The following is a 13,473-nucleotide window of genomic DNA, read 5'->3' on the forward strand; positions in this document are numbered from 1 at the left end:
ATTGAAAAAACCATTGGTATTTTTAGGTTGGTTAACTAATTTACTTATAAATTATTTAATATTATTAGTGACTTGAGGCTTAAAAGTGACTTAATCAATGCATGAGTTGTTTAGTTAAAATTCAATTCATTCATTAAACAGATCGTTTACTATCACTTGCAATAACTTATTTATATATCATTTGTGTTGTCAAAGAAATATTCTATCCGTGTCAAGAAGCACACATCTTAATTAGGGTAATTATTTTTTCTACGAATATTTGGAATTAAATATTTAATATGCTGTGGGATACAATTTTGTTTTGTACGTATTGGTTATAGGTTAGAGAAAAACAGTACTGATGACTTGAGTTTTTTTTTCTGGACGGGATTGGTTTCCGTTGATAATTGGGATATAATAATTTTCTAGGATTGGACCCATCATGATTTGCATGTAATTCAACAAAATTATTTCTAAACTTTTCATTTGATTCTCATATAATACCTCGTCAACACTTAATTTGGCAAAGAAGAACAAACTTAAGTATGAATGTCGAGGACATGTTTCTTTTGTATGAAACAATGTCCTAGAAAAATTCCCTTTGCTTTCATATTTTCCATTCTGTTTCCACCGTAACAAAACAATTTTTTGTTACCATCAATCAAAATAACAAACATTTTTTTTTCTTTTTTCAAATTTATTGCGTCTTCAACAAGTAATAAGATAACAGTATAGATATTTACTGAATACAATAAAAAAGAAAGTAAAAAAGATGAAATGCAAAAGCAAAACAAATAAAGAATTTGTAAGGTTTAACAAACTATGAATAAAACACACGAAATATACGTCTAAGGACATGGGTACTACTGGAACAATGATATTTGAGGTATTTAATTGTTATAATTGCAAATTTTCATCCTCCGACAAAAAAGTATTACACTACCGTCGCTTACACACTAAAAGTCAACTTGTTAAACTTGAAATCAATTCATATTTCATCATTCCAAAAAACTTTGACTTCTATCTTTAAATTGCCAGATTTAAACAGTTGAATTTTGTTATCAAGCTATATGTACTAATGAATTTCATCATCTGTAACGTCTATTTCTTCCTCATCATCACTTTCGTAATGTCGAATTTCTGAATCATTATGTGTTACTGGAGATTGCACATTAGTGTTAAAGCTGTGATGTCCTTCATCAGAAGAGGTACTGTTATCCAACACATCAGCATCTGACTTTGTTTCGTCTTGTCTTTGTTCAACAACGAAGCCAATAGGCTGTGTGACAGGGTAAAGAGGCATCATCCCTATTCCAATTGAGGGAATTGATTTACATGCCTGAACCCGTGGATATTTTGAATTAGGTCTCCTACCGCGCGGTACTTTTGGTTCTTCGAGTAGTCTATCAATACTAAATGCACAAATTCTTTTCTTTTCTTCATGTAATTCTAGTTCATTTTCTTCTCTAAAAGTATTGTTATGATCTGAATCATCATTTTTGGATTCTAAATTATCATCTTTATGCTCATCTTCAGACATGATGTCATGTTCCCCTAGAGTTTTTCTTTTGTCTTCCATTTTCCTTAGGCGCTCCTCTTGCTTGCGTTTCTTCTTTTCAAGTCTCTCGATTTCTCGTTTCTGGATCTCGTCTGGTTCGAGGGGTTCTCCGCTGCAAGTCTGAGGATGGGCGTTGTGTGCTGGACGACCGGGACCTTTCTTTGTATTATCTCGCTTTCTGAACTTTGCTCTACGGTTTTGGAACCATACCTATAAAAGGACAAAAGATAATATGAGTATTCATAATATCATATGACTCTGAAGAAAGACTTTATAAAGGTCAAAATAAGGTAAAATAAAATAAAATAAAATAAATAAATAAATAAATAAATAAATAAATAAATAAATAAATAAATAAATAAATATAAATAAATAATGGACAGGGATTAAATGCTGATATAGTACCTAAAATAGACAAGACTTCAGCAAAAATGTAAGAGAAAATAAGTATAAAAGCTGTATATTTAATTTTAGATTAATGTGTAAAAAGACCCTATAAGTTGATTCTCTTAACGAGGGTGAAGCCTCTTGTCATGAACGCGTTATAATTCATTTGATAAATGAATTAAATGTAACAAAATCATCTACACAGTTTCAATTTGATATCGCCTTTGCATAAAAGGTCCTTCGGGTGGTAAGAGAATCTTGGGAAGTAGATATTTAACCTCGGCTCATCCAGTCTTCTTCAAGATTTTTATGTATTTAATATAAGTACTGCACGCCATCTAAACGAGTATTTATGCTGCCATTGCCCAGGTGTGATGGCATGACCATATGTTATCGTGGTAAAAATCATACGGTATCATGTGAGCGTAGATGATAAATTCCCACTAACTACCTTATCATCATTTAAGGTATATTGATATATTTTTTTAAAGTTGGTCAGCTTGAATTTCAAATTGGCATTTTGTAATATCAAATACTCTTTCGCGTGCACTTTTACCATTTTCTAGTTCATTTTCGTTGTTTGTTTTTTTTTGTGTGTTTTTTTTTTGTGTGTCATTTTTTTCTAAGTTTAATTTTCAATGATTAACCATTAATGAAAATTTATTAAACGAAACCTCTTGATTTTGTATCTTAATCAGGTGAATATCTATTTTTTCTTTAGTACCAGTTGGTCTTCTATACTTTAAGTAATTTATTTCATTCATTAATGTAAAAACTGCCAAGATTAATCGATTAAATGGTCTTTCCCTTCTAATTTAATGATTAGAAAATATGATTTAAGGATTTCGATGGTTAATTAAACGTCTTAGTAATATATGAAGGAGATTTTTTTTCTAAAGTTGCGAGCTGATAAATAATTTTACATGCATTATAGTTTGATAGAATCTGATGCGGCCATATTTAACAAGACTGTAAATATTAGTATGTTTCTAAATGATATTTAAAAAATCTAACCCACGAATGAAATGGTATTTAAATAAAAGAACACATATGAATTTAATGGTAAAATTCACAATCAATTAAAAGTATCTGTTAAGTACATAAATCTCACGAGTGTATTTTTTTTATCATTTACAAGCAGTTATCAATTTTTGTGATAAGTTTTTAAAAGTTTTTTATCCATTAGAGCAAAATTGCAAATAAAAAATGGAGAAAAAAATGTGTTTAGTGCATAAAATGTGTTTCTTTTAAAAAATATCATTAAATTTCATTTTAATACCCGTTTTAAATGTTTTAGTAAGAGCAAATACTCTTCAAGTGTATTTGTATCCATCTTTTTTTTAAAAAGTACGCTATTTGATTACGCTTATTTGTAAAATTACAGACTGGATGTCTTGTTAACCGGTTGATATAGTGGGTAATGTCAGATACTCCGCATTTAAACTATCTCGTTGGTTTGTACCATACACTTTGTTGTGACCAAAAACCGGTTAATAATTTGATCCGTCCAACCCTTTAATTACGAAATGATTACCTCTTTCCCGAACTAAGTTTCTTCAAAAAACGGGTAAACGAATTCGATAAACTGTTGCTTTTTGACAAATAAAACCCTTTTTCTCATTTTCATGGTATCTTGGCTAAATACGTAATTATTTCATACTAAAAATCACGGTGGTTATTTCAGTTTGTAAATGAGAAACTAGAAAAATATATCATCATTCAGTATTTGAATAAGCCGACCAGATTTCGCGGAGGTCTTTCGATTTTTTTTATTACATTAATGAGCAAGATAGTTCAGAAATGAACCAGGTCAATTTTATTCGCCAGAAAACATATTTATTTGATATTTCTTCTGAAAAAAATATTCGTAACGTAATTGATAAAATGTGGTTTTACGCTGTCATTTATTTCCGTCTATTTTGGCCAACATAAATCCTTGTAGATCATTAAAAAAGGTACTTAACTACCGTACAATGATTGAATTTATGTGTGCATTGCCTTATTTCCGAGGTTGTTAGACATTAATAAAAGCCAATCACTTGCATATCAATAAATATATAAGTATCTAACATTTGTTGCTAGTAGATTGATTAATAATTGAATTAATGGGAAACTGAGGGCCTAATTGATCATCCGGGCTATTTACCATGACAAGCGGAATCCTTCGGACTTCTTAATATTGTTATTAAAAGAGTAACCATGATATAGCGCGCTGTTTGGGCAGTACCTTCCCCGAGGTATATGAATTAGTAGCTTATGACATTACAATGTTGTTAATTGTTATTTTATTACTCACTTAGGTGTGTTTCAAATACAATCGGACATAAGAACAGCAGTAAATGTATCTATTCTTGACATACATTACTAGTAGGAGGCTGTTTTTAATCGTTTCATCTAGGTATAAAAATACCTCAATTTTGACACACGCATTCATTAAATATTTTATCGTTTTATTTTTTGGACAAGTAATCAAAGAGTATGAAATGTTGAAAGACAATTAAACAATCTATTCGGCTAAATAAATCATTTTTGAAGAAGAAGAACATTCTAAATGGTATAAGTAATTTAAAGGTGTTAATTTGAAAAAAGTATAATAATTCTGAATAGTCATTACTAGCGACTAGACTTTAAGTTCAGAAAAATTACATTTTTACATTTCTTATCATTAATATTTCCCCTGTCTCCATTTAAGTTTATTTTCCACATTAAAGGCGACACATTTATTCAATTATTCTCATTGAAAATGTTTATTTGACGTGCATGTTACTAAATGTTCCGCGACTGGTGAATTTGCGGGAGTTAAATTGATCATAAATTGATAATCGGGGACTAGATGTTTTACAACTCAACTGTTATCTGATAATGATCAACGACCCTCTCTTGCCTTCCAAAGGAGTCTTAAAATTACCACGTGAAAACAAGCATGATAAATATATTGTGAAGTTATATTTTAACGTCTTTATTATTTCATATTTGTCCTTCTAATAAATCATTCCGATTGATTTAAGGGATCGACCGCAGACAAGAATGATTCGCTTGCAGGTAATTAAAGAAAGGGCGCATTCCGATATTACTAAATTTTTTGACTTATTTGACCCGATGCTCATATATCTTTATGACGTACACAATTTACGAATTCATATAAATGAATAAAGAATAAATAAAGTTAAAGTAAATCAAACAATTTTTACTATTACAAATAAGCTTATAAGGAATGGAGTTCTATTATTATTATTATTTAAACTATTTGAAATTGCCTTGTCTATAAAATACAAATTGTAAAGAAGAAATAAATCTTATCTATAAATGATCCCAGGTATGTTAAATACTATAAATATCTATATCAAAATAATGTAAAAATACTGGGGGGGAAATCAGCCACGAAAGTAAATAATACATATAATACAATATAAAAGTTACAATAATTATTATTCAGATATTATTATAATAGTAATGGTAATGTCATTTATAAATAAATCTCATGATTATAACGATGATGATAATTATTACAAAAATATATATATTTTAATATATAAAATAATACAACGATGATGATGATAATAATAATAATAATAATAATAATAATAATAATAATAATAATAATAATAATAATAATAATAATAATATTTAATAATAATAAAAAATAATATTACTAATCATAATAATATAAAAGGATAATTAACGAAAATGATGACAATAAGTAATAAAAAACTTATTATTTTTAAAAAATTTAAATCTATGCCACATAGCAAAGTTAATATAGATATATACACTAATGGTAATATAAGAAATAAGACAGAAAATGCAATATTTGAAATATCTTTACCTGAACTCTTGATTCTACAAGATCAAGCCTCATGGCAAGAGCTTCCCTCATGAACACATCCGGGTAGTGACTCTCTTGGAAAGCTCTTTCAAGCTCTTCTAATTGCCACCCTGTAAAATTAGTGCGGGTTCGGCGACGTTTGCCCTGTTGCCCGTCGCTTCCTTCACTGTCGCTATCTGTAAGCAGAAGAAATGGTGATTTTAGATAATACTTTTTTAATATTTTATAAAACTAACATAACATTTAATTCATTTGATAGTTTCTTTGATATTTTCAAAAAAGTCGGCATTATACTAAAAATACATCAATAATTTTATCTGATTTTACCATTAACGTACAGAGATCAAACTATAAGATAATTACATGAACATAAGATAATACATATAACTTTCACAAATATTATTGATATATTCAATCTATAATATAATGACTATTTATAATTAGAAATGCTCAATTTAATATTTATTCTTCATTATATAGGATGATGGTGAGGATGATAAAAAATACTGCAGCCCTAACCTAAGAGTACAGAATGAACAACAGGATAATAGTTTCAAAGTTAAGTTAAAAGGCATTTCGTTTGTACATAATATGCTTATTATAGTTATTCAATCAATAACTTGCTATCAAGATACTTTACTTTATCTAAAATTTATCATTTGAATAAATAAAATGACTCTCAGAACATATCAAACACCTATGATTTTATGGGAAAATTTGTCTTTTAAAGTAAATAATCTTAGATAAATATAAAATCAAACAAACATACCACAATCATCTGTTTTGAAGTATCTGTCGTCCTTTCCATCTGAAATACTACTGTTTGGTGACAGGGTCATAGATTTTCGCGATGCTAATCCTGTTTCCATTGCAAAATTCATATGACTTGCTAAAGTCTGAGCATATTCGTACGGGTATTGTCCTTGCGTGGCTAAAGCCAGTGCCGCTAAGTTTCCCGGATAATTCGCGTAAGCAAGCTGCGGGTATAACATCCTGAGTGCATTTGCTTGTGAGCTGGCCAAATAGCCTTGTTGAGTATGCATATTTGTATGTCCTAGAATAGTAGACGGTTTATCACTGCAAGCTATCATGCTTCACCTTTACATTGACATTCAATTTAAAGAAACGCTATCATTTAAAACGACAATATCTCATGAATATTCATATTGTCATTGTTAAGAGGGCGGTCCGCCAATAGCGCGTGCGGATTTTGTACAGTGGGCGGGTTTAACGACATGCGGGAAAGCGATTCGTTATCGAAAATGAAACCGATCATAACGTTTGTGTTTATTGCCTGAAACCAAATTCGATCGAAGTTTCATGTTTAACAAATTATTTGACGCTGGATTGATAAATAAACAAATAAATACCATATTAAGATAAAACCTGCAAAGGTATACTGATCTAAGCTGCAGGTTAAATATTGAATACTTCATTTGCATTAAAGAAATCGATTTTATTTCACGTTTCATCTTCAAGTGCAGTTGACTGTTGTGAAGAGAGATGCAGAATAATGCTGAAATATAACTATCGATTAAAGCGGATGTTTTGTTTAAGATTTTTCTCGGTTTAATAAAACAACTTAAATATGATTAGAGTGATGTCAAAAAATTAAACAATGCAGGGACTTGAGTTATTATATGAGTGTTTCTTTTTCTTCCGTCTGTATTTATTTCGGTTCTGAAAAGATCCTGGTTTAGTCGTGAAAGTTGCCCTTTTAATCTATCATTTAAGAAAACAAAAATACCATACATGAATTTGTTTACTCTTCAGTGTGAATATTGTTAATAAAATGACTTGAATAAAATAAGAAAAGAAAAATACACAGATATATAACAATTGTTTCATCTCATATATACCTATTTGATTTCCTAATATTTTATCAATTTTGAATATCTTCATCATTTTTTTTATCATAAAAAAATGCACACTACGATTTTTTGATACAATACAATACAAATAATAAACATTATTACAATTAGCAAAAGCTACATTGATACATAAATAATGGACAATATCACCGGCTAATTTTTAATAATAATAATATAATAATAATAATAATAATAATAATAATAATAATAATAATAATAATAATAATAATATCAATATCAAATTTGATATCAGATATAAATATATATAAAAATATCAGTCTTGAGGATGATGATGATGATGATGATGATGATGACATTTGAATCGTTTGTGTGATCCAGTGTATTACATTGTCATGTAGCTATAGAGTAAACTATTTTTTTCTAAAACATTACATTTGATGCACAAATAATACATGTTTTTGTGTATGTTTATTTACGATTTATCAAATTAATTTTATTCAAAAGCTTAATATTTGGTGTTGTATATCAAATTTATCTTATAATTGTTTTCGTTTTTACCAGACTGGGGAACGAGCCAATTACGACAGAAACAAGTCTCTGTCTTCTGAGCAATGCAAATAGTTTTTATATTATTTCAATCTTATTCAATCACATATACAGATTCCCGTGATTGATAATTACATTTTGAAATATTTTCACAAAACTATTTGCAGCTCTTGCTCTGAACTTTCAGCAAAAATTTATCGTTGATTAAAACAGACTCCAAACTGAAGAAAACAAATTTAATTTTCGCCACAAAAATTGAATTTGTAATAAAGCATATGGAAATAATGAAGAACAGTTCATTGATTGTAACCACCAACCTTTCAGTACCGCTAACAGTTTCAAATATGCCAATTTATCAGTTTTCTAGATTGTATACAAAGAAATTATTCCCAACGGTGTCAAGGGGGTGGGTTTCGTTAAACAGTATCATTTATGTTATTAATGAGAGGCCATTTTGATTTGTCATTATATTAAATATGTAATTAAGTCTGCAAATTACTTCAAATCAGGCAAATTTACGAGACTTTAATGAAGCATATAATAATTTAACACCCAAAGCCTTACAACGCTCAGCCAACGAATTCCCGTGGCCAGTTTTTCTGGTTATCCTACCCCACCATCTGCCTTACCAACATTAAACTTGACCATATCACACTTCGTCGATGTTTTATCGACTGGTCATCTAACATTTAAACTGACCGATTTACAAGATTAGGCTTATTTCTGGACTTGGCATAAAACACATGAACCAAACTATAATTATTGAAACGCCCAAGGATATGAAACTTTGTAATGTTTCAACAGTTCTGTTAAGTGTCAGACGCTGGTAAATGTCTAAATGTCTGTTGCACGACACTGTCACAATTGACACTAATGATAAGTTAGTAAATAAACATTTTTTTCAAAGTTAAATTTTGTTTTGAAAACAAATTAAATTATATTTCAGTCCCCCCCCCCCTCTTTTTAAGTTTGCAGGGATGTGTTTAAGATTCAAGTATACATAATGTACCCTCTGTCCCTGCCCCCACCCCCCCCCCGCCGACAGCCCGCCACCACCGTCTGTCCTCTCATCACATTTTGCAATAGTTTATATATTTATATATAATACTCAAAGTACAAAAATAAACAATTTTTGCAATATTTAATATATAATACTCAAAGTATAAAAATAAACAATATCTAATCGAATGCATTTTGTACCAATAAAGAATAGATTTGTAAATTTTTAAGATGTATTGATGTTGGCTTTTAACGAGAAACGTAATCCTGAATTACATTTATTTATGGTAATATATTTTTTTCTCGGTATTGTTTTTTCAATCCAGATATTATAATACCCATTTTAACATATAAACGAGCCTGTCTGAAACGTAAAAGTATCCCCTTGATTCCCATTTGAAATGTCGTCTTATTCTATTTTGCAAGACTTCAATTTCTTTTACTTCCTTATCCCGAACTAATTTCTTTATTTAATTCAAGAAGATCAAGGAATTCTTTTAAGGGATAACCGGCAATCCCAAGAGCGGTATAAATTCTGTCCCCCGTACTAGAATGACGACATTAATTTGCAATTAACGGTGATTTCAATTCTGTTTGTAATAATTTTGCAGAGGTTCTATTAATTCTGAGCCCATTTATATTACGTTTACTGTTCGACGGACGATTTACGTCCAAAATGGATCAGTCCGTTCGTTACCAAACTCAGATAAATTCTCCCCTCGACTAATCCGTACACATAAAATGGATTTTTTTATCGTAGAAAATGTTTGGCGATACTACTCCCTAAGAAATCATTAATATAGAAAGATTCTTTGTAACAGAAGGTAGATCAAAATAAATGGTAATAGGGGTTATTTGGAAATATTATCAGGAGTTTTATTAATTGCCCTCCCATGAATTATTTGGGACATTCAATTGTTATCTTCAGTCCGACATGAACTCTGTGAATATTATCTTAAAGTTTGGTCTGATGACTTCACACTACTGTCTCAGTTATTCCTTAATTCCAATTATTGTGTCAGTCTAAGCGGAAACAAACCAGCTGGCTCAGTTCATTAAATATTCCGCACGAAAAGTAGTTCTCTCTTTATAATAATCGTTTGATTTTTGAGACGACATGTTCATTTACTGTGCATGTATATACCTTTTTTTAAGAAAAATATATTAATGTTTTTACAGTCAATATTGAATTATTGTAAAAGGAAATACAGGACAAAATGTTTTATAATACATGTACTTATACATCTTTTATCACCTTATCACCTAATATATTTAATATGGGTGAAAAACTCGTGCAAATTGCCTTGATAATTACTAAACAAAACTGCTTATGATATTATAACAGAAAAGAAATGGCATTAAGGGAGGCTTCCGTTCTACGAAATTGAATTCAAATGTGTAATCTCAATGTCTTTTGTTCAGATGGGTGAAACGTGTTCTGCATATCTGCATACCATTCTTGAAAATAGTTATTGAATTTCCACATGTTTTATGAATGATGAAATATTTAAATTCATCTATACAAACATCGTGTCACTTTCATTGTTTAAAAGGCATCATATAACACAAAATATTGCAAACTGGCACCATCATTGGTTCATCTTATTTAAAAGTGGTGTCAACCAAGGCGATGTTTTATGTCCTTTGTTATTATACCAACCCGTTCGCTATTCAATACGGACTGGGCAAACTTAATTTTATTTAATTTAAATTGGGTATCGTAAATATGTTTACTTGTAATACAAATTAGGAGAAATGACATTCCACCATATTATCTTGTCAGAATAAATCTATTGTAACAAATTTAAGAGCAATGTTTTTCGTACTTAATTGTATCTGCGTCCATTAAACAGAATCATTTACAGTTAAGACGTTTTCGGTAAAATGTCACGTCAAGTAACGAACGTTAATGACTAATTATGTATCTGAATTAAAACATTTGAACAGCAAACATCGGCACAAATAATTCCGTAATAGAATAATCCAACCACCGTCTAGGAATAAAAGGTTTAAATAACACTTAAAGTGTTTGTTGGAAAACATGTCAATCCATTCAATATTGTTTAATTTTCAATATTATCGTGTTCATTTGAGTGTTTGTACTGTGCGTTAACATGAGAAAGAGTGTCATTTAGACATAAAAGAACGGATACACGACGTGCGGGAATGGCAGGGGGTAATAGCTCTTATGTTTGTATAATATAAATACAACACAATCACAGGGAGAACCCTGCCAGCTGTGGTCCGTGTACCACCTAATAGATCACAGGTAATGCTCAGTTCTATTAAACATCTCAAAAGGGTCTCAAAATATAAAAAATATATGATTTGAAATGAAACAGAATACAGGTACACAAGAACAGCCACTTTATTTCTGCAGGGTCAATCTAGCGAAACATTATAATAATGTACATGTTTTGACTTTTCTCTTTTTATGAAGTGCTGTATTCTTCTCTTATTTTAAAATTTATTATATAAATTAATTAATTAACTAATAATCAAATAAATTATTTAATACAATTCATAGAATAATTTATTATAGATAGATAATTGATTTAATTAATAAAAATAAAGAACAAAAACAGAAGATAGATAATAATCCAACTTATGCTCAGAAGAACAGATCAATTTAAAGGTCCATGATGTCCAATAAATGCTTTTATTTTTCAAAAACTTTTAATTTTTTGTTGCCTAGCTCTAGTTTCCAAGCAACATTACTACTTGACCAATTACCTGCACCATCTTTTGCTTCTGGCTCTTTTTGGAATAAGTACAGTTATAGTAATTTAGTATTTTGTTTTCAGTTCGCTGTTCTTATGACAAAGATCTTTACATTCAATGATAAGCATATAATATGCTCTAAAACAATTATCTAAATATCATAAAACCTATGTTTGCATTTTCTTAAGAAGGAAATATTCATTCGTTTCTGAAAACATAATGTGCCTTTAAAATAATATTGTTATATCATATCAATAAAATAAAAACTAAAATAAGATTCCATTATATCACTATTCTTAAAGAAGTGTGGGTATCTTTGACATAAACGTCTTTCTCTTCAAATTAAATATTCGTTTTTGTGTTTTCTGTCGGAACATAGTACTTTTTTTAGCGGATGTATCATTTATAGTTCATTTAATAAATGAATTCTGGAAGCTTAAACATCCTATCTTGTCCTTTAATTTACGTTTTTCAATTACAGGCATTGCTCTCTTGTTAACCGACTGTGTCGTCGGAGTCTGTACTTAAATTGGTCAGACTAAGAGGTCGTCATTTAACGCTCGAGTATTTTCAATGCTAACTATCCGCCTTTTTCAGCAATAACAAAGTGAATATTGATAATTTTTTCGTTAGTCTTTTAAGTCCTCTCTTGTTAATTTGATTGTAGCAAATTCAGTCTCAACAGCGTTTGAAGTGACAGCAATTATAACAGTCCCGTCAAAGTTTATGCCTAAATTAATACCGACTATCGCTTCCTTTTCCAATCTAGTTAATTTATATATAAATGGTTCAATAACGTGTAAGGTTACATTAATCATTTTAGTAAGTTAATTTTGATGTCTTTATAAATACGATATACCTTGTTAAGTGGAAACTTAATGTAAAAAAATGTTAAACTATTTAACTTTTGTCATTTTATCATGATCGTATCATATAAAACCGTGTGCAGGAAAATCATTTAACTTTTTGATGTTTCTATCGGTTTAGTCTAATATATCATTTGCCAGATTCTTTGCTAATCTTAATTGTGTTTAATGGATTTATGCTTTTAATACGACTAATTCAACGATAGCATCACCTTATTTTTTAATATATATTTTTTTTGATGTTCAAAGTAAATATTTTATCCTTATAAATGTGCACACAGATTATTTGTAGGATATCCCTCCTTTTCGTTGTTCCGTGACTAATGATATACGGTCAAAGCGGGTAGCACCGTATACAAAACACCAAAAAAAAATATGTTAATATGAGTCACAACTTAAAATGAACTGTTGAATTGAATTTGATTGACCATATCACAAAATGTTGCCAGAATCGATTGTCGCCAAATCTTATCAATAAATGCTTTATTTAACTTGACTATTTTATAGAATAAATAGAAATTATATTGCGTTGAATGTCCACGTTCTTTGACTAACGTGCTGAAATTTTAATGTTAAAAGAAATTGTTTTGTTCCTATATTTTAAGAGCTATTTACGATGATGTAAGAAGAGAAAATGATTAGTTTTAGTGACACAAATCTGGCACAACTGGTTAGACTTATTACTTTTTTAAAATAAAATACTGCCCTCATTAAGCACAAAACTCTTTTTTTATGAATGTCTGACTTTAACTAATGAAG

The 13,473-nt window shown here is 29.6% G+C and overlaps 1 protein-coding gene across 1 annotated transcript; it reads right to left on the reverse strand.

Annotated features, from left to right (window-relative positions):
* Positions 1-661: 661 nt before the first annotated feature.
* Positions 662-6,868, reverse strand: LOC132720470 (homeobox protein unc-4 homolog). Its single transcript, XM_060704618.1, has 3 exons — positions 6,520-6,868; positions 5,751-5,926; positions 662-1,747 (listed from the first exon to the last, which is right to left on the reverse strand). The coding sequence occupies exons 1-3, from the start codon at positions 6,839-6,841 to the stop codon at positions 1,055-1,057; spliced, it is 1,191 nt and encodes a 396-aa protein (XP_060560601.1). The 5' UTR covers positions 6,842-6,868; the 3' UTR covers positions 662-1,054.
* Between the last annotated feature and the right edge of the window lie 6,605 nt (positions 6,869-13,473).

The sequence above is a fragment of the Ruditapes philippinarum genome, unplaced genomic scaffold, assembly GCF_026571515.1.
Source record: "Ruditapes philippinarum isolate M1 unplaced genomic scaffold, ASM2657151v2 ctg144_1_1_1_1, whole genome shotgun sequence".
NCBI lineage: Eukaryota > Metazoa > Mollusca > Bivalvia > Venerida > Veneridae > Ruditapes > Ruditapes philippinarum.